Here is a 22715-nt window from a genome sequence, read left to right as displayed (position 1 = left end):
TCCAGTTCTCTCCTTTCTCCCATTCTCAGGTCTTTCTGCTCTCTATCCACTTTTCCAGCCTGGCACATACACCACCTGCTCCTTGAAGCCGCCTCAGATCACTCCAATCAAAAGTGATCTCTTTCCATTCTGAACTTCAGAATAACAAATTTGCGAGTGTGTATGTGTGTTCTCTCCTACTAAATCTAAAGTGTAAAGAACTCTACATTGGCTCTGGGGTTAGAAAACCTTGTTTGGATTCCTACTCAAGTACTTGTGAGCAGAAGGAAGCCACTTAGTTTTGCTGAGCCTTAGTTTTCTTGATACAAGGCGGGCAATAAATGCTACTTCCCAGAGTTGTTAGGATTAAGTGGGTGCTCACAAAATGTGTTAATTAGGAGTTATTTCTATCTTCCTGTGGTCAAGGACTTTGTATTTTTCCAGTTCTACTGCTGGTTTTACCTCTCTCAGACTCAGAGCCATTAGTATTGTCCCCCTTCTCCCCCCACCAACTGTAAGGTCCTGGAGGGCAGAGTGTGTCTCCTTCCCTGTGTCTCTGGTTACTCTACCCTCAGCATGCTCTCCCTCGTCTTCCAGGGCAGTTTGTGCACAACCCTCTCACCTCTCCTAGTGCTGTGGATAGTCATCTACACATGCCTGTCTCCCTGAGAGTGCTTTAGAAGCTGTGTGGTTTGCATTTCAGTATTTACAGGGCCGTGGGCAGTGTCTAGCATATATAGTAGGTACTCAAAAAATATAAGAAGAATGAATGGAGTGAATGGGAGTGGCCAGAGAAGCGTGCTGCCTGCCTTTTTCCACCATGGTGCATGGTTTCTTTTGGACTTTGTGCATATGGCTACACACTGCTTTTCCAATCTGTTTTAAAGCAATGCATTCTTCTCCTCGATACTGTGCTTTTATTCAGCTGGAAATGGGCAGCTCTTTGGTAAGATACCAAGAAGGAAACCACCAAATTCTTTTCTCTTTGGTTACTTTGAAGAATATTTCTATTTGCTCCAATCTCCAGCTGACCCTGCAGAGGAGGCAGGGGCATATCTGGGCTTTTGACTATCACCAGTTCTGTTGGCTAAGGGTCTTGCAGATAAATGCCCTGCCAACTCTTCCAGAACTGAATATTCAGTTGGCAGCACATTCAAGCCCTTTGCTTTTGCTCCTTTTCTTGTTTCATTTCTTTCTTCTTCTCAGTACACATTATCTTTCATCGGGTAGATTAAAGGAGAAGAAATAAAACTGAAATTCATCCCTTGTTAGAAATTAGTAACACTTGTTAAAATTTGGGTAGGGAAATGAAAGTAATTGACCAAAACTTAGGGTTTTCATGGAAATAAGGGGACATACTCTCCCTATTCCTCATTAGCAGAGATTCCCACTCCATCCTATAGTCTCTCCTTTGGTGGGTTCATTCTCTTCTAAGGAGTCCACTGAAATCTCTGTGCAGCTAATGCCCGAAGCTGGATCCCTAGCTCACCTGATCTTTTGAAGCCAGTTCTGAACCTCCAAACTCCTGAGAGCAACTCTCCATGGATGTTGGTGTTTTAAATTCAAGACATCCAGAACAAATCTCTTCATACTCATGATCCTCATTAGGTTCATCTTCTCCTTTCTCCCTCCTCTGTATTCGGCAGCAGCCTCACTTTGGACCACGTGGTGATTTACAAAGCAGTCTCACAGCTACCATTGCCTTTGATCCTCTCTCCCCATCCTCCTCAACGTGCTTCGCTGCAGCTTCCTTTTGCCATTACTGGAACCATTATTCCTTCATCCACCGGCTCCCAACTTCTGCTCATTCCTGGACTTTGTTCCTTCCTCCCTGCCCTCCATCCAGCTCTTTTGGTTCTGCTTTGGCTGCATTCTTTTGAAACTGTATTTTCCTTTCTATTAAAATTCCACCTCTGGGCCCCTGGTTCAGGTCATGCAAACAGGCTCCCACCTGATGTCCTGGACCCTCATCTACTCTTCCACTGCCTCCTATCCCTGGCTGCCCCATTTGGCTTCTTAAAGCCGTGCTCTGATCACATCACTCTGCTCAAAGGAGCTGGTGCTGAGCCCCTCGTCTAGTGAGCCAGTAGGGCCTGCTCAGCCTGGCACAGGGGCCCTGCCTCCTTCTGCTCCCTTCACATAGTCTGCATTCCTGGCACACAGAACTCCTGGGGGCAGTTCCTGCTCTGTGCTTGCCCACCATTGCCCTGCTCAGACTCTTCCCGACTGGTCTGTTCCCTACCCTCCTTGTGCCTTCCTGCTCTCCACCTCTGCCAGCAGAATCCTTCCTGTTGTCCTTCAACAGCTTCCATGCCACCTCTAGTGGGGAGCTTTTTCTAATTCCAACAAGACAAACCTTCTCCCTTCTCCATCTCTTAAAGCCTTTCCTTTATGCCGTCTTACAGCAGTTGTGTTCTCCTCTTATCCTCCCTCCTAGAGGGCAAACCCCCCATAGGCAGCAAAGCATCATACTCATCTTTGTTGCCTCCACGTGACCTAGCACTCCTAGGTAGCCCCACTCTAAGAACCAGTGAGCATGTACACAAGTCTCCTGCCTTCTGTGTTCCTTAATTTCTCCATCTGAGCGATGATGTTTAAGGTAGGTATCTTCCAACTCTGACATTCTTTGATTTTAAGCAATTACAAAGTTTCCTACTCTGCCTAGCAGCTGCTGACTCTGCTGAATTAACTTCACAAAGTTCTTGAAGTCTAAATGCTGTTTCTCAACTCACTGTCAAGATACCAAGTGGTGCCTGGTGACATTTAACTACAATGGAGATTTGCATCATGGACAGATTATTTCATTACTACTTGAAAATCTCTCAAATATATCTCATTTGAGTTCTAGATTAAAAGTTTTTTTTTTTTTTTTGAGACAGAGTCTCACTTTGTTGCCCAGGCTAGAGTGAGTGCCATGGCGTCAGCCTAGCTCCCAGCAACCTCAAACTCCTGGGCTCAAGCGATCCTTCTACCTCAGCCTCCCAAGTAGCTGGGACTACAGGCACGCACCACCGTGCCCGGCTAATTTTTTCTATATATATTTTAGTTGTCCATATAATTTTTTTCTATTTTTAGTAGAGACGGGGTCTCGCTCTTGCTCAGGCTGGTCTCGAACTCCTGACCTCGAGCGATCCACCCTCCTCGGCCTCCCAGAGTGCTAGGATTACAGGCGTGAGTCACCACACCCGGCCAAGATTAAAAGATTTTTTAAAAAAATAATATTTGATTTACTCATGATAGCATGTTCCTATAACCTTTAAAAAATGTTTAAAAAGTCTCTTTTTAAGAAAACATCAGTAAATGAAAGAAAAAAACAAAAAAAAAAACTAGTGTATTTTCTATTCTAGTAATACAATGCACAGTTTAGAAAAGAACATTCTCTTTTTGGTTGATGTCAGCCCAGGGAGGAGATCTATTTATTTATTTTTAAAAACAACCTTTGGAGCCTTTCTCCTGAGCAGATGACAGCCCTTGTGTGGCTTCACTGGGCAGAGCTCTGCAGGCTGAATGATCAGCTGGGAGGACGCAGTCAGGGGCTCACATGAAGGGACATGTTCCATTTGCTGTGCGAATGCTTTGTTTGTCCTGCTCCTACCCAGAATGAAGATCCTGGCTAAGAGGGGGAGGCCAGTAGGGATGCCTTTCCAACCAGCTACGGGTAGGCTGCCCAGCAATCTTGCCCCTTCTTGGGCCAGTGGTATATTCTGTGGATTTCCAGTAGTTCACACACTCCAGTAATAAGAAAAATTTCCTGCACCAGGTAAATGATCTTCACAGATTCTGACCTCGCCTGAATAGGTGATGAAGCTGCTGGGCAGAGCTAAGCACCTGTGGCAAATATGATGGCGCTGGGAGACTGGCAAGCGTGCCTGGGGAGGTGTGTTGTGGAAGGGAGTAAGAGAATTCCTGCCTCAGAGAGAAATGTGCCAAGAGCAGCTAGTGATTCTTGGGCTCAAGACTGGATCAGTGAACCAGGTCACTAACTGTTGGCAAGAGAGGAAATTCTTGTGGCCAAGGAAATCCAGCCTCCTCCTCCTCCCTCTCATGTGCCCCATTCTGAGCGTAGGTCAAGGGTCATTTCTTGTTTTACACTTGGCCTTCACTCTCAATGTTAACTGTTTGCTATCTCCAGTTGTAAGGACTCAGACACTCTGGGTTGTTGGAGGCTGCGTGTAGTGTCAGAGGAATTCTGTTTTTCCTCAATTCCCCAGCTGGGTACCTGGGAGGCATCCTGGTCTGAATAGGCATTGACAGAATAAACTCCAGAGCCTCTGTTGGCATCTCCTAGACAGGGTTTATTGGGAGGAGGCATGGCCTGGAAGGGACATCAGAGATTAAAGTCCAGAGCTTCTCGAACTTCAGGGCATCAGAATCACCTGGAAAGTTTGTTAAACTATAGACTGCTGGGCCCAGATGCAGAATTTCTGATTCTGTAGGTCTGGGGGTAGAGTGGGCATTGAGAATCTACATCTCTAACCAGTTCGAGGGGATGCTGACACTGCTGGTCTGGCAACCACATTTTGAGACCCACTCATCTAGCCCACTTCTTTAACCTTGTAGAGGACACACCTGAGCCTGGGGGAGGCTAAGTGACTTGGGGTGACACAGTTAGGGAAGGGCAGGGTCAGCCTGTGGGTGCTTGGCCTATTGCTTGGCCTCAGCACCTTTTAGAGGAAAGAGGCCTGAGGCCACACACATGCTGCAGCTGATAGGTCCTGGGGTGCATCTGCTCATCCCCCAACATCAACACAAAAATTCCATTCAACAGATTATAAGTTTTGCCTTCCTGATGCCACAAATGCAGATATTAGGGAACATTGAGATATTTAATTGTTTTCATACCTAGTTCATCAGATTTCTGGGAATCATGTAGACTTGATCTAAAAGCACCTAAAATGCCCGTGATAGACATGTGCAGCTAGAAGGCACTAGCACATGCAGGTGTGGGAGCTCCTGGGCTCCTTTCCTCTAGGACAGGCGTGCTGGCTGCACGAATGGGAACCAGATCTACTGGTCTGAACCCTTAGAGACATATCTGAAAGTGAATGAGGTGAGATAATAGCTATAATCATTATTATTTATTGGGTATAATTGTCTAGCCATCACAGCAACCTAGGAGGCAGGCTTTGTTATCTCATTTTACAGATGAAACACAGGAGCACTAAGATTATGTAACTTGATGACAAGCACACACCAGGTGGAAGTGCAACTCAGAGCCAGGCCTGCCTGTGTCCAGATCTGGAACTCTTCCCACTCCTCCATGCCACTGGCCAAGGGCGCAAAGACTGACTGTGGACCTTCCATCGCACAAGCAGAAGGTCCACCTGCTCAGACAGACCGGAGAGTTGTGTGGAGGGTCTGACTGATGCCATCTCTTCAAGGCCTTGTGTTCTGATACTTTAGATGCTTGATGCAGCCCAGACTCTTGATGTGTCCTTGGAAGCCATGGGCCAGCCTGAGGGCATGAGGGACTTCTCTCCCGGTAGGCTAGGAGGGCCACATTTGCTGCATTGCTAAGAGTTACTGCAGGCCCACCGCTGGCCCCCGGTTGGATCTGACTCCCCCTCCTCTTTCGGGGGCTAGATGGTCCTAGCACTTGAAGCCCCTGCTTCTGGCAGTTCCAGAGCTAGGAACCTTGGAGAGCCAGGTGTCCTTCAGGTGCTTACCTCAGCGTGGCCAGGATAGAAAGCTGCTCCCTTGGAAAAGCTGTTATTGGGTCCGGACGCTGAGCTGAGCTTGGGTCCAGCATGCCATCTAGCCCCTTGGACTGCACGACCACGGGCCAAAACTCTGTGGAGGAGGAGAGCTGGCGTTAGATGGGTACTTCACCACATTCTCCAGCAGAATGATACCTGTGATCTAGGCAGCAGGGAGGAATATGCCAACAGGACAAATTTTATTTCCAAGTCCTGGGATTTTACCAGCATCAGGGCCCAGGAAGGAGCTGGAATCTTGCCACTGAAATTGCCAGGGGCCTGACCTTGCATGGACCTGAGGTGGTACCTGCCTCTCACTCTTGTGCCAAAGCTCTTGGTTTCAGCCTGGACACAGTCCGTGGCCAATCTTGTACCTAGTGTAGGTGTTTCCTGACCCACACCAAAGTCCTACTCTAGCAGATCCCTCATCTAATATCAAAATGGAAATTATTCTGTACATTACACATGCAGATATAGACCCAACTGTAAATCCGCCTAAGATAAATTACACAGAAGCAAAAGTCCTAACAATTCAGAGCAAGTTGGTGCTTTGATGAAAATGCAGATGAACAATGGTGACAAATAAGACAACCTGGCTACCAGACAGATAACATAGAGCTTTTACAAACGGGGCCATGAATCTCAGAGCACCATGCTGAAAGTCAAATTTTAGAACTGAAAGCTATGGAGCTGATACAATGAGAAAAAAATTCTATTCAATTTTAGATTGTAGTTTCTAGAAGTAATGGAAGGCTTCTATTCTCTCCTCACTTCTATAAACCTGATATATGTAGGTGCATTCAACATTATTTCCTGAGCACCTACTATATGCCAAGCACTTTTCTTGGTGCTGGGGACACAGAAATGAATAGGACAAACAAGGTCTCTATGCTCATGTAGCTTGTAGTCTTGTGTAAGTCAACAAGGTATCTTCAGATTCTTTGAATGCCATGAAGGAAATAACAGGGTCTGATGAGAGAGGCAACTGCAGGGTGCATCGAGGGGCCACTGTAGACAGGATGCTCAGTGAGAACTTCTCTGAGGAGGTGGCCTTCAAGTTAAGATCTGAAGGATGAGAAGGAATGAGGGAGAGAACATTCCAGGCAGAAGGAACAATAAGTGCAAAGGCCCTGAGATAGAAACAAGTCAAAGGGGCTGAGCATGAAGGGAAGAGGCCTAGGATGTGAGCTGGAGAGTGAGAAAGAGGCAGGTCTGCAGAGACATAGCAAGGAGCTATGGTTGTACTCTCAGGGCAACAGGAAGGGAGTAGAGGGCTTTAAGCAGGAAGCACGACATGGTGTATTTTATGAACGAATGAATGAACTATACTATGTCTATTGCAGAATTTGTTGTAGGGTGTGGTGCTCCCTCAAAAAGTTCTACAATGGCACCTTTATCTTTCCTGTCTGTATTCTCTTTCCAACTATAACAATCCTCTCCCCATGATGTCTTTTTCCAGTGGGGACCCCCCACCACTTCTCTTCCTTCAGCCCTCTCTCATCTTGTGCTATGGACGCAAATATCAGAGAAGCCACCATGGCTCCCCAAACCCCAGTAACGAAGAGGAGCTGGAGAACAGGGAAGTAGAAAAGGCCTCTGGAGTGGCCTTCATGCTACTGGAAATCATGCAATTAAGGACTGGGTGTCTCCATTCCTCTTCCTTCCCTACCCTACTTAAAATATTTTTTGCTTCAGAAAGTACCAGAAAAACCTTCTAATACTCAATTTAAGTTGAGGCTTAGAGATGAAAACTTACTCAAACACTCTTAAAGAGGTTATATTCTATGTCGAAGGACATGTTCATGCTCTCCATGGTTGGATTTAGCACAGGAGAGGGACGATGGCATGTCCCCCAGGGGAGGAGGTGGGCATTATTTGGTTCCATTACTCATGGGAAAGATGATCTCATCTAGTCCACAGACCCTTCATCTGGGGTTTGCTAAACCTGATGGGTCGCAAGGCTGGAACCCACAGACCTGAATCCTGATCCAATTCACTCAGATTCTTGGGTAAGTCACTTGGCACCTTTAAGCATCTCTGAACTTTCTCCTCTATAGGATGAGGAGTGGGCACAGATGATAGCTAAGGTCCCTCTGGCTCTGGTCATCTGAGAGTCTCTGATAGTGAATGTTTTCCAGCCTGAATCCCTACTGGATGCTTAAGTAATGCTTTCCCCTACCCAACAATTGAGATTCATTCATGTCATTAATTAAACACTTAAACTTGCAGATCCTGTGCCAGCCACTGTGTTAGGTGCTAGGGATACAAAGAAGAATAAGACCTAATATTTAATGTCCTAGAGCTCTAACCTAGAGGTGAGGAAAGGCAAGCACACGGACAAGCATTTCAAGTACAATGTGATACGTATGATGTATATTTGACATGATATGGAAACATAGTGGAAGGAGGAATTGGTTTTATCTGGCCAGACTAGTCAGAGACATGTTCATAGAGGAGGTAACATCTGAGCTGGGTTCTTAAGAAGGAATAGGAACTCATTAGGAAGAAGATAAGGAAAGGCATTACAGAGCCCCAGGGTTCAAAAACTGGCTAGTGGTCCAACATGGCTCAGGAAGAGGTGTTGGGGAGGGTAAAAGTAGTATGCAATGGGTCTCATATAGCAGTAGGTGCTGATCAACTTGCAGAACTCACTTGATTGCTTCCTATAGGACACAAAAAGCCTTTGCTTTTACTTTGTAAAACAATTGGAGAAGTAACAGGGACTCTCCCTGAAAATATTCTGGATATTTTACTACAAGCTAGGATGGTCTCCAATTTAGATGATTAGAAGAAGAGAGAAGTTTGATCTAAATAAAAAGTCTCACAATACCTAGGCAGACCTGCCTTCATAAGGGATCCAACTGTAAACCAACCACAACAGGTTTCCTGGCCCATTATCTGAAACTTCTGGCCCAAGTCACCTTGGTGCATGCCGGGGTCTCCTGCCAGTCTCATGTAGATGCTTAATTGCTATATACAAGACCTGTCCAGCATCCCCTGTGCATCTGGCCTTCTCTTATTCAGTCTTGGTGTGGGTAGTTTGCTACTTGAGTAAGAAATTCTCTGTCTGCAATACTGAAACACTAAATGATTTTCATAGGTATTGTTATCATTGTTTTTATTCTCATGCTAGTGAAGGTTGGGGCTCTAAAATTAAATCCAATTTAAATATTACTTATTTCTAATGCAAAGACATTAGGGACAAACAACCCAAACACATATCTATTTTTAAAACCCTACCTGTTCCCATGGGGTAATCACTTAAGCAGAAATCAGAGGGCTCTCACACTTTTGATAAATGCATGCAAATAAATCCCAGCTCATTTCAGGACCACACTCTATTCCTTCTTACGGGGCAAAAAAAGAATCCTATTAAAGTCTAGTGTACTGATTCTAGACCCCGACATGTCCTGGGTTTCAGGCTTTAAGGCACTAATTCTCAAAGGGTGGTCCATGGTAGTATTGTAGTAGTATCTTGGAACTTGCTAGAAATGCAAATTCTTGGTCTCCACCATAGACCTATTGAATGGGAAACTCTGGGAGTGAGACAGAAGAATATGTGGTTTAACAAGCCCTACAGGTGATTCTGATGTTCACTTAAGGTTATGAAAAATTGCTTTAGGGGTTCTACCCTGGCCTTCTTCCAACTCCAACCACCCCACGGGGTGAGGGATCCAATGAAGAGAGAGTGCCAACCCAGAGTCAGTCTACTGCTGTGGACTGCCTGCTTGACTGTGACTTTCCATGTGACAGTCAAAGTTATGTTCCAGGCTCCTTCCCCCTTCTAGAGCACACTCCCAGGATCCATCACCCCAGGACCACTGCCCAACCAACCCTGAGTCTGCTATAGCTAAGGGGACAGAAGGCTCTTCTGAAGACTCCTGAGGGTAATCAATGCTATTTTGGCCCATTTCAGCCAAAAAACTTTGATTAATGGCAAATTGTTCAAAATCCATTCAAAACATAGTTTAAGGAAACTGTGCCTCTGCTGGTAGTTTATCATGGAGGGATGAGCATTAGTTGCAGCTATTAAAACCTGCTAACTCTGTCAATCAGCATCCCCTTAAGCTCTCCATGCTCGAACGTTGTGGAAGATTCTCTCTACATCCCTAGAACCTACTTTCTGCTGCCCCTCCCCCACCCCAAATCCTCTACAGCAGAGGCTCTCAACCTTGGCCACACATTGGAATCTCCTGGGCAGCTTTCCAAACTCCTGCTGCCTGTGTCTCACCTCCAGAGATTCTGCCTGGGCATCAGGATTTTGTAAAATTCCCTAGGTGATCCCAACATAAAGCCAGGGCTGAGAGCCACTGCTGTGCAAGATGAATGGGAAACTTGGCATTGACTTTGATGAGCTAGTAATTTAGAAAAATGATCAAGAAATTAATGTATTTCAGAAAATATGAAATGCAGGTGTGGTCACATTATAAGCCATAAGAAAGTAGGGGAATATAGTTGGAAGAGTCTCTAGGGAATGTTAGCCCTTTCTTTCCTGCCCATCCCACTGAATTGTCTAGATACAATTGATATTTGTGAATTGGAAGGTTTTTTTTTTTGTTTTTTTTTTTTTTTGCTTCTTCCATGCCACTTAAAATGTTCTTTGGTGTTGGAGCTATGGTCGGCCTATATTAAATAGTCCAAGGACTATTTGCTGAAATTTTGAATACCAAAGATTTGGGGATGCTTGAACAAAATGACCTCTTGGACCACTCCTCCCCTGTGCTCCAAAGCAATGGCTAGTCCTAAGGGCAGCCTGCACTGCATCAAAGATGCCAGGCAGCTGCAACCCCCTTCTCCTAGTTCCCACCCGACAGAGTTCTGTGAGTGGGAAAATTCACTAGGAAACATCGGGGATTAAGAACATGTTGATGAGAGTATAATAGTAATTGCCGGTGCTATTGCTGTGATTTTCCTTGCTGAAACCATTCCCATTAATTCTCTCCTATTAGTTCTTACCCTGAGCCTGTACACAAAGGGAAAAGGAATTTGAAATATTTTCTAGTGTGGAATATGACTGTGAGGTTTGCTGACTAGGAGCTCTTTGGGGCAGGGGTGGGGGGGAATGAATTTTGGCCATCACATAATTTGATGTGTTTTAACTATTTAGTGGTTTTGGCATATCCAATAGGAAAATAGTGCATCTGGCACCAATGACTTAGGAAGACATTAAAGTTCAGCAAAATTGCTATTCTTTTTGCCTGAAAGTTTCGATGCTGACAATTCTAAAGTGCCCTGCCACATTTTCCTAAAAGAGAAATGGACCTATGGCTCTTTGGGAGATTCTGGGGTAAATTACAAAACCCTTTCTAGCATTTCCCCAGAGAATCAGGCAGCTGGAGAAAGAAGCCATTGTGGTTGGCTGACCTTGAACTTCAGAATCAGAGCGTTTGCTGTGAATGTGAGTGGCCATCTGTTGTGTGTGGCTGGCCACAGTCTGTATGGTGTTTACCTGACTGGAGTAATGCGTGAGCTGTGTAGTAGCCCACACCACAGGGAGGTTTTCAAAGTATGGGTAATGACAATGGCATTAATGTGGTAGAAGATAAGACATCTAAACACACAGCAGCCTTCCATTACAGAGTTGAGGGCAGAATATTTTTGCAGGAATGTACTACTAAATAACAGTTCTTGTAGTATAGCCCATCAGCTTAGTAATACTAATAATATATCTATAATCTACATTTGAGTGCCAAAAACAATCCAATAGTTTTTCAAACTTTTCTGCAACCCTAAGAAAACATCTCCTTGGTTCCAACTGGCTGATACTTAGACCATGAAAAAAAAAAAACCCTATTTCAACTATGCTTTTGGCCTTTTCCTGGTCTGTTGTTCCCATACGTGGGACTAATAGCAGATAGCAGGGGACAAAGGGGTCTCTCAAGCTGGTTGGAATCAAAGTTTACATTTGATAATGACAGCACCTATTGAGGTCTGCAGCCCACTATAGACCTTGAATGACCACCTAGGATTGAATACATGAATGAAAACAAAACGGTGCCAGTGAATGTTAACTCAGATCCAAGCCCTTATTCTATTTGTTTTATAGGATTAAATGTCCTCAGCTCTTCTTGAGCTAGCCTTTTCCTCTCAGTGTGTGGTATGTTTTCCAAGCAATAGGTCAAGAAATGTTACAACGCATAAGTCCATAATGCAATTCAGATGTAACTTCAGAAATTAAGACAAGGTAGGATCCACAGCCCTGAAAAAGATCAGAAAAAATACTGGCTTAACAGACACACAGGATTCCGGGGCTTTGAAAAAGGCAGGAGGGATTCAATTAAGGAGGGATCAGGAATGAATCATGGGACTTGATTGTAAGGATTCCAGTAAAATGCCACCCTTACTCATTAAAGTGTCCATGAGATGAGGCCATTTCTGTTTGAGCAGCTGGATATCAGTGTCACTGCAAAAATCGTTGCACCACAACCAACCTGCATCCAAGAAAACATGGATCACAAGTAGCCAGCACCAAACACATCAAGGGGAAAACGGACTCCCGAGGACATATCAGGTGCCCTCCCATTCCACACCACTCTGGATTGACAGCTGCCACTGCATTGGGAGCTCCCTTGCTCTTCTGTGCTGACATTTCCTGGCTTGTCTGCTGACTTCACACCCAGAAAATCTGACTCAAGGCATGAAAGAGATAACTCAGCCCAGCTTTGCCCGGGCATGCAGTACATACAGATCCCAGGTAACCCGAGGCTAAGATAAGAGCTGGAAGTGAAGAATTTATTTCCATGTGTGTATTTGTCAGGGGACTTTGTGCTGTTTTAGCTACTTCCTGCGTATGGCTTTAACTAAACTAGTCCCAAACGGGCTCCCACCATGCAGTAACGTATACGACTGAGGGGGGAATGTTGGAATGCCATCGGGGTGGGTAACTAGAATGAGGGGCTATTCGAGGGACAGTTTTGAGTTTATGTTAAGGAGTTTCATCTAGCTCTTTAATTATCTCAGGAGGAAAAGTCAGGGGAGATGAAAACCTGCTGTCCCTTCTAAAATCACTTGATTCTCATATAATTATGTTTCAGAATATTCCCAATCTTCTAGTATTTCTCCTTTTAGGGTTTATTTGACCATAACATGAACAAAGGAAAAACTCTGCACTGGGGAAATTTACCCCAGAGCTAACGAGAGATACACAGAATGCATCTGTCTCCAGAGACCCAGAACATTGTGGGTAATTAGAAATTCCAGAGATGAGGGCAGTTTTCCCCACTCAGTAACCACACACACACACACACACACACACACACACACACACAAAGAAACCAGCCACTCACCCTCTTGCTTCTAAAGAGGGACATTTGCATGTCTAAGATTCAGCGATATAGGAACTAATTTATTTCAGAATCTTTATAATTATGTTATTTTACATAATTATACACTGTTAGAGCTGTAAAGGGCCACTAGTGACTCCGCAGTCCAGCTGCTTTTTCTGACAGATAGACCAACTGAGGCCCTGAAGCCTGGGGCTGGTTGTGTCTCAGCGCTCCCACTGATCAGCTGTGTGTCCTTTAGCAAGAGACTTAACCTCTCTGTGCCTCAGCAGCTCCTCTCAAAAATCAGAATAATTACACCCCCCACATTAGGTTATTGAGAAGATTAAATAGAATAAGCATTTAGCCCAGTGCCTGACACCTAATTGGTGCTACATAAATATTAAGCTATTCTTATTAATATCACTGAAGACATTTGGCCAAAATCAGGCAGCTAGTTACTGGCAGAGCGGGGTGCAGAAGAGGAAGTGATGTCTCGTGTCCAGCCCATGCCCCCATCTGGCCTTCTTTGGCAGGAAGGAATCATCGCTTTGTGTCCCAGTCGTGATTGGAATGGCTGGCCATGCGCATGCTCAGTGGACCTGAGCAATTGGAGAACACTCAGTCTGCAGCTGCGGGACGATTATCTGCAATCATTTGCCAACAAAGATGCTGAGTAACGAACTGAAACATTTGTTTTTGAAATGATCCATTTTCTTCAGCCATGTCGCAGTCAGAGGAAGGAAGCTGCTCCAGCTCTTGACTGTGTTCGGCAGGGCGCAGTGATCTTTAGCTTTCACTAAAACTTGCCACACGCTGCAAAGTTAATAGCATCTTTGCTTAGGGTAATTGCTGCCTTACAGGAAAAGTGAATCACAAGGAGCACACAACATGGAGGATATCCCCCTCGTGATCAAATTTATGCTTGGTTATCCAGAAATCTGGGACAAGTTTAGGCATCTGCTGGATTAACTTCTTGAGGTCTTAGGTGTATTTCTATCCACGGGGCTATCCCAGAGTAGGCACTTAATGAATGTTTATTGAACAGGATTGAAAACTCTTCACACAGCTGCGCCAGTTTATTCAACCAAAGTAAATCATTATTTCACATTATACCGGGAAATAACAAGTGGTCCCAATTCACATTCCTGGATAACTGGGCAAGCCTCCCTTTCACGTTGGCAACGTGGCATTTTATTTAAGAAGGAGGGTGCCATATTGGTTGCTGGACAGGTGCGCTGCTGCGGAACTAAGATACTAAGTAAACCCTCACTCTGCCTTCAATATAAGCGCTAAAAACTGTGCACAGGTGTTGTGCAAAACAACCCCATCCTTATTTCCAGTTGCTTATTTTTCCTGTCCAGAATTTCCTTGGAGAAGGCTCTGTTCCAACCCAGCCTCTGGTTATATTGTGCAATCCACTGGGACAGCAGTCACCTCATTGTTTAGTTACAACTCATGAAAAGATGAAAAAAAGAAAGAAAAAAGCAGAGCACACACATACAGAATGAGGGTGGAGACTGTGCGATGATAATGAAAACCATTTGTTAGCATTTCACTCCTTTCTTTGTGAATCAGCCGAGTTCCTGGCACCAAGCCTCCGTCTGTGAAGGGAGCTGCACCTCAAAGGCCTTCCAGGGACTCATTCTGCCTTGTTTGGTCTAAAGAGAGTCACCTTTTGTCCGCAGGAAGGTGGGTGCTTGCCTGGTGGCCCCAGCTGTCACCTTTTGTCCCAGGGCCACTTACCCATCCAGTGTAGTTGTGCATTGGCCTCAGTTGTTTTTAAGCTCTGCCTGACCCAGCGCTTGGTCTGGTTTGTGTAAGCAGGGCTTTCCCCTTTGCCGTCTCCCCAGGTTATGTCCACACAACCGTGTCTAGGACTCTCAGCCCTGCTTTCTTTTTAACTTTTTACTTTTCCTTCTTTCCACAGACCTGATTTCCATAGTCTCAAAGTATAGATTCAAACTTGGGGGGGGGGGGATAAAAAGTGAAAATTAATTAAAATTTAGGAAATAAAATGAAAAAACCTCAACAAACAAAAAACCAGAAATTTCAAAACCAGTAGAACAGTGTATATCTGCCTAAGCATGTGTGTTTTGCCTGCACTGTCCCGGACAGAGGAACCACCTCAAAAGGACCGTGCTGTGGTTACGGGCAGAGACCAGCACCAAATGCTCTCTCTGCATTTGTACCCATTAAGTCTTAGGACCTAAGACCTCTCTCTGCCCACTTCTCAAATCTTTTTTTTTTTGAGACAGGGTCTCGCTCTGTTGCCCAGGCTAGAGTGCAGTGACATCATCATAGCTCACTGCAACATCAAACTTCTGGGCTCGAGCGATCCTTCTGCCCCAGACTCCCGAGTAGCTGGGATTGCAGGCGATCACCACTATGCCTGGCTAATTTTTCTATTTTTTGTAGAGACAACGTCTCGCTCTTGCTCAGGTTAGCCTTGAACTCTTGGCCTCAGGCGATCCTACTACGTTGGCTTCCCAAAGTGCTAGGATTACTGGTGTGAGCCACGGCACCCAGCTCACTTCTCAAATCTATCACAGCATCTATGTAAGTCACGTCTCTTATTCAGAACCAGAGAGCATGGCAGCAGTATCTTCAACAGCCACCACCACTGCTACCACCGCCTCTACCTCCTCCATCAGCACCACCACCGCTACCTCCTGTCACCATCCATCACCACTGCCAGCACTACCACTTCCAACATTTTGCCATCACTATTACCACCATCACCACTATCACCTCTATCGCCACCAGCACCCCCATCATCACCAGCACCACCAGCAGCACCTCAAAGTATTAAAGAACGTTTTGGAGTCATGGAATTTTGGCCAGTGTTCCCCAAGGCCTCCTCTTAGGCCATCAGTAGACTCACCAAAGGCAGAAGATAGCCAAGACTTGAGATCATGTAGTCTCTTCCAGAGCAGTTAAATGAACTGTTTAGGTCCATAAAACCCAGTTGAGTGGTGAATCAGTAGTCTTGATTTCCCATATATTCCGTTATAATATGTTCTAGCGCTCCTTCCAGAGCTGTTTTTTTTTTTTCTTTCTTTCTCTTGAGAGTTTTCTTTTGTCAACTTTATATTTCCAGTAATTTTGATGACAACATTTTTCAATTTAGGCCTAGATAAATCTTAGAATTATCTCAAAAGAGAATATCTGTAAGTCATAAGTACATGTATACATAGATAGATACATATAACACACATATTTTAAAATCAAATAAAGAATTATGTACCCTTGTCCTCATAAATAAAGAGTTTCTTCCATTTGCCTGATGCAATCTATTAAAGACAGGTACACAGTTTTTGCAGACCATTTGGGTTTTTCCATTTCTTCACCTCTGAAGACAAGTGGATTTTGTGCATGGGCCTCTGTAGGGAGAGAACATTCTCCCTGACCCCTCCCCTCAGCGTGCAGAAGGCGGTGCTCCTCTGACCAGTCCAATCCCATGGCAGGAATGGGCTCCCACTTGGAAGACGGGCATTCCCTGAGAGTTAAAGGCCGGGCCCGGAGTAGGGCTCTCCTGACCCTCCCTAGTGGGAGAAGTGGCCAGCCATTCATCTGCGGAGGAGGCCTGGACAGCGTGCTTTTTCCTCAGCCACTCGTTCAGACTGAGTGCAGAGCTTCTTCCTTTTGGGTCACTAGGGTGAGTATGCAAAAAGTGGGAGTTTGAGTTTGGGCTTGCGGGAAGAAAGGGCAGGGATGGGACAGAAGTCCCCAAAAGAGTCCTCTTAGGCCTACAGGTGAAGCTGTAGGAGAGGTATTGATAAGGATATAAGTTTATGTGTAAAATTAAATATAATACAATGCAATATGTTAAAATATGTTAAGTACTTCACTAATGGGTTAGAAAGGAATACAACTGCTACCACTAATAATAAATAACATTTGTGGTGTATTAAGTGCCAGACACTGTACTAATTACTTTCTATATATTTATTGCCTTTTTAAAACTCATTAAAAATCTTCTGAGGTTAGTAATATCTCCATTTTGCAGATAAGGAGACTGCACCTCAGTAGCAGAGCCGGGAAGTACAAGGTCACTGTGCTTAGTGGATGCACGACAGGCGAGGGCCCAGGTCCCTTGCTCTGTGGTCCACTCCTCTTTACCCTGCCCAGCACTGCTCACAGACCTGACCGATTCAAAGGAACAACAGTTTTGTCCTCTAAGTTTTGTATGGAGGGTTGATTTCTGCTTCTGTGATATAAATAATGTGTAGATGGGATTCTGCATATTTTCTATTCTTAAATATACCTAATTACTACCCCCCCCAAAAAGAATGCCGATTTTCTAGTTTGTAGAATACCCTGACTTCTCTACTCATCTGCATGAGACTCTCCTTGTTTACATGGTTAAGGTAGCCCACAGACCACACTCCCTCCTCAATGAAATACTCCAGGACACATTAATGTGATAGAAACACAGACATGGAAGATAGATGCTTAGCAATGTGTAGTTGTTCCTTACTGAGGAATTCACAGAAATAGAATGCAGCTATTCCATTTACTCTTACACATTTTGGATAAACTTTACTCTTAATTCTGAAACTGTGAAGAAAAACCACAGGCAAGACAGGAACTACTCACTCTGGGCTGAGGATGTGACTCTCTGTTGATTGGCTTTTTGGGTGTGAAGACCAAGCCAGGGGCTGATGGAGCCAAGTAGGGTTTGTTAATATTTCCATTCATGGACATGCAATAGCAAACCATCTCATATATTTACAGGAAAGCATCGGATATAATATCTTTGTTGAGCTTAATCAGAACCAGAGTAAAATTCCAGTCGACAAGAATAGAAACTTACCCTAATGATTTCATTTTTAGTCCAAAACATACAGTGTTTTCTCTGCGTGCTCTGTTTGTCACTTTCTAAAACAAGAAATTACCAAGCAATGACTTTGGTTTGAGGGACAAGTGGAAAGTAATAAACATTGAACAGAAATGCAAAGAGATCAAATGTCAAGAGTCCTTGGTGGATGTACATTCAGAAGTGGATTCAATTTGTGAATTGTTGACTTTATTTTCCAGAATTCATGTGAATTGCTCGATCAGGATTCAATTGTCTAGGCTTCATGCTCTCAGCAGTGAGTGCTTCATGTAACAGATCACAAGGCAAAGAAGAGGAGGTTGAGTTGTCATCAATTGTTTTTGTTTTTTGTTTTTTAAGGCGGACAGTTAGCAGGTGAAAATGGCCTTTTCCTAGAAGAATGAAAATCTCACACTATGAAAAACATACAAGCCACCTAGCCAGACGAGAAAGCCCCTTCTTCTTATTTGCCGTAATGAATTGAGTAGATGGCTTAATATTAGGAATTATGCTGCTATGTATACAGCAGATAGTTGGTTTTTATTGCAAGTACTGGGGTGAAAATCTGGAAGTCCTCTAGCCTAGCTCATCAGCCTATTGCCTCTAGAAACTCTCCTTGAAAGAGATAGAGCCTACCTATTGGGTACAGTGAATACTATCCTGGTGAAGAGCACACCAAAAGCCCTGACTTCTGCATTATATAACAAAAACATTTGGACCACCTTAATATGTTGAAATAAAAGAATAAAAATAAACAAATAAAAATAAAGTAAAAAAAAAAGAGAGAGAGAGAGAGGGAGCCATTGTCTTCTTTTATCTTCTCAGGAATAGTATGAGGGTGCAAACCAGAAGAAGGCTCTTTACTAGTGAGCAATGGCTGTCAACTCCAGCGTAACAATGACATTTTTGGCAGACACATCAGAAGGGTGAGAACTGGCCATTAATTATGTGGCTTGGCCCCGTCCCCACAGGAAACCATGGGGTATCTGACCAATGCTGGCAGTGTTGATGGCCCTAGCCCTGGTGCTGGATCTGCTGATTCCAATTAAGGGCCATCCTGGGGTTGAGCCCAGTTCAGGGACAGGAAAAGGACCAGCTATCTTTTTTCTCAACAGCTTGGAGCTTGCTGAGTATGGTGGCATGAATGGATGAGTCCTGACCAGATGGACTCAGACCAACCCTGCAGGCACTGGAGAAACCATCCTACCTTAGGAAACCTGATGTCATTATAGAGGAAAACCGAAAAAGTAGAAAGAGAATGATGGAGCTATAGTAAGAAGCAATTGAGAGAGGAGGGGAGATGGAGAAAGGAAGCAAAGGCAGTAAATGGGGGGGGGTGAGGGAAAAGAAAATGACAGAGGGGAGGGGGCAAAGCAAAAGGAGGGTGAAGAGGGAGACCCAAAGGGCAAAGGAGCAACAGCAGCCAGAGAGAGAGTAGCCGAGAGAGGAGCCAGAGAAGGAGACAGAAACTGAGAAAAGATTGTGAAGATGACCTCAACTTCAGCTCCTGCGAGGAGGAAGAAATCACTGCCCACGTACAGTCCTCAGCATGTGCTGGTGAGATATGATTCCTGGATTTCCTAGATAAAAAGCCCAAGGAATAGGTAACCATAGCCATTTATAATAAGTGACAACTCTGCTAAAAGAACCCAAATTTCATCAAACCGGCTTCTGGTAACCTTACAAGATAATCCCGATGATGTTTCAATTAACAGTCTATTAGAATATGATTTGTGCTGGAGAAATTCCAAATATGAGCCCAAACCCAATGATAACATTGCCTTGGCAGAACGATACAGTGATTTCATCCCATAGGTTAGGACAAGGCCACATCCCAGGGCTCGCAGCATCTCCAACACAAGAGTCCTTCATTGCAGGGCCACTGAGCTGGGTGTGCCAGATCGGCCCTTAAAATAAATGAGATTGTATGACCTCATCATTATCAGATTCAGAGAAAATGCCTTGGAAAAGAAGTCATGAGTAGAAAGGACAAAAGGACAACATCAGGGGAATTGGGGTTTCCCATTGATGCTTGGATCCAGCTGGAGTTAGTTACAGTGTAAACTTTGTTTAATCACATCCTCTGTCATTAATAAAACCCCAAACCAAATCCAAGCAGAGATAGATGATGATATATTTGGATTTCACATTGAGTTTGCATCATTGCTTTACCAGGTGCCGTTGATAAAGCTGGGGTGCAGGCTGCTGGAGCTGGGGCTACAGAGAGGCTGTCTCAGTGATGTGCTTCCACCCTTCCTCTGTGCCACTGCCATTTCCCTGCCACCGCTGTGCAGCTGGTCAGTGAACAGGCTGAGGGAAGCTACAGGCTCTGCCCAAGACCCACAGTCCTCCTCTTCCCAGTGTGGCAAGTGTTACAGGCAAACCAGGAAGGTGAGGCATTGGAAACCACCCATAACTAAAATGGCTGGATGAAGTAGGGATGTTACAAATTCAGCAAAGCTTTCACAGGGAATGGAGAAGAACTGCTCTTTGTTGTTCCAGGCAACACAATTGAGATGAATGGGCAGAACTGGAAGAGGTGCTGCCTCAGCATGAGGCTTCTGAAAATATTCAGCTAAAGGAATGGGTTGTCAGCTGTGGAAGAATTCCCCATAACGAGCGGTGTTCAATTCAGGATGAATAACTTCATGGCCTCCTGCTATAAGAGCATTAAACTGTACAGATTCAATTACATGCAATTGGAAAAAAATTAAAAGAGGGAGGGAGCGAAGAAGGAGGGAAGGAAGAAAGAAAGGGAGGGAGGAAAGAAGAAAGGAAGGAAAGAAAGAAAGGAAAGGAATAATCATTTAAACAGTAAGGGTGATTCCTCGTGTCATTCCACCAAATGAGTGTGTGAGGTACAGACCTGAACGTACCATTGCTCAGTCAGACTTGGTTCCCACTGAACTTCCATTCTCTGAGATATTGGTGTTAAAGATTTGTATTTTTAAAACAATATGGTCCCTTTATAAGCCAACTACTTTGGTCCCCAACCAAAGAAAGCAACTAGTTCCTACACTGGAGGAATAACTAGCTGGTTGGACTTAGTGAGAGGAACTACGTTGTTCTCCAACATGGGACCTTCCTAAGGGGTTGTCAAAGGTAAATGTGGCTACATTTGATAGGCCTCTTACCCAGTGCAGCCCTGCATGAGATCAACGAGGCTCCATTTGATAGGAAACCTCAAGAGTCCTATTGCTGGAAGGGCAGATAGATGATCTTTAGCAAAATGATGTGGAGAGGGCCACTGGGTGTACTGAAGCAATCTGGTGCCATCCTGTGCATCTAACAAGACCCCTTTACTGTGCTGACTAGCATTACTCATCTGACCACCTTAGGTCAGGCTCGTACCTTATGTAACCACACATTTAGGAAGCCAAAATTTTAGATAGATGCATTTGTTAAAGATAGACACAAGGGAAAAAAGACTGGAAGGAAATGCCGTAAATGTAGCAGTGGTTGAATTAAAGAATTATGGGTGATTTTTGTTTTATTCTTTATACTTTATATATGAATAGCTTTTATAAACAGAATAATGTGTTTTAAAATAATTGGACAATATTATATTTAAAATTGTAGAAATGTCCATAATTTTTACCTATGAAGGCCACTTTTGAGATTTTATCCTAAGAAGATGCTCCTGAGAGAGAAAAGTTTATACTCATGATTTTTCCCCTCACTAAATGATTTATGATTGCATAATCAGAAGCCAAGTGGTCTTCAAGAAAGGGAAAGTTAATTAGTTACTTTGTAGCAAATCTTCAAGAGTTTCCATGAAGTCATTAAATATGAAAACTGTAAAGATAATAAGAATAATGGGAAATGCTTGTGATCTAGTGCAAAATGGGAGAAAAAAAAGATTAGAGAAAAATATGTATGCAATTATTGCAGCCAAGGGAAATCACATGTGTAGGAAGTAAACATATAAAATGAAACTAGTTGTATTGAGTGTTAGAACTTTGGGTGATCTCCTTCCTCTCTCCCCCATCTTCCAAATGGCTCATAATGTTGTTATAATGCCTTTATAATGAACATAAGGTCCATAATCCCTTCCACATGTCCTTTCTGTAAATCCTTCAGGTTTGGGACTACACCAGATACGTTTCATGTCAGTGTCCCCCTCCCATGGCGCCTGTCCTTGGGCTCTTTCACTAGGCAGTGGTTCAGTCAGTGCTGCTTAGTAAGAGACCAGGCCTACTTGATGGCTTTGGGTGGGTGTGGGTGAGACCACACGTGAAATAGGCCTTCCACTTTCTTGTATAAATAAGGGAACTGAGACTCTGAGAGGCTGGATAACTTGTCCTAAGCCACACAGGCTAGAAAGAGGACAGATTTATCTTGTTCCAAAGCACAGTACCCATTGATTTTCATTCTCTGAGCACATACTACGTGATAATCCACAAAGCAAAAAATTCACTTACCATTAGTCTAAGACTGACTTTAGTCACCAAGAGTTCTTTTATCGTTAGCGGTTCTCAACAAGGAGAGACTCCCCTCACTTCCACCCCTGCCCAGGAGACATTTGGCAATGTCTGGAGACATTTTTGGTATCATAAGGGGGTAGAAGAGGCTAAGGATGATGCAAACTTCCTATAATGCATAGAACTGTCTGCCACAACAAAGAATCATCTGGTCCCAAATGGCAATAGTACAGAGGTTGAGAAACCCTGACATATCATAGTAGAACCCTGGGTAATTTATCCCCACTATATTCACTTCCTCTTTCACTTATGAAATTAAGTTTCTTGGCCCGGCGCGGTGGCTCACGCCTGTAATCCTAGCACTCTGGGAGGCCAAGGTGGGCGGATCATTTGAGCTCAGGAGTTTGAAACCAGCCTGAGCAAGAGCAAGACCCCGTCTCTACTAAAAAATAGGAAGAAATTAGCTGGACAACTAAAAATATACAGAAAAAATTAGCCGGGCATGGTGGCGCATGCCTGTAGTCCCAGCTACTTGGGA

At 44.2% G+C, this 22715-nt stretch overlaps 1 protein-coding gene across 2 annotated transcripts in view; it reads right to left on the bottom strand.

Annotated features, from left to right (window-relative positions):
- The window catches only part of NGF (nerve growth factor), a 50933-nt gene that overhangs the window by 2163 nt on the left and 26055 nt on the right, over positions 1-22715 (bottom strand). Inside the window, exons 1-2 of one of the 2 annotated variants that reach the window (XM_069478930.1) lie at positions 12020-12057; positions 5646-5769 (exon numbers count right to left, since the gene is read on the bottom strand). In XM_069478930.1, the coding sequence (XP_069335031.1) occupies positions 5646-5769; positions 12020-12048 (153 nt within the window). In that variant the 5' untranslated portion in view covers positions 12049-12057. Of the gene's footprint in view, positions 1-5645; positions 5770-12019; positions 12058-22715 lie in introns of those variants that run through there. The other variant, XM_069478931.1, reaches the window with a different exon arrangement.

Source organism: Eulemur rufifrons, chromosome 8, assembly GCF_041146395.1.
Source record: "Eulemur rufifrons isolate Redbay chromosome 8, OSU_ERuf_1, whole genome shotgun sequence".
Taxonomy (NCBI): Eukaryota; Metazoa; Chordata; class Mammalia; order Primates; family Lemuridae; genus Eulemur; species Eulemur rufifrons.
The sequence above is the reverse complement of the archived record's forward strand: the minus strand, read 5'-3'. Positions and strand labels throughout refer to the sequence as shown.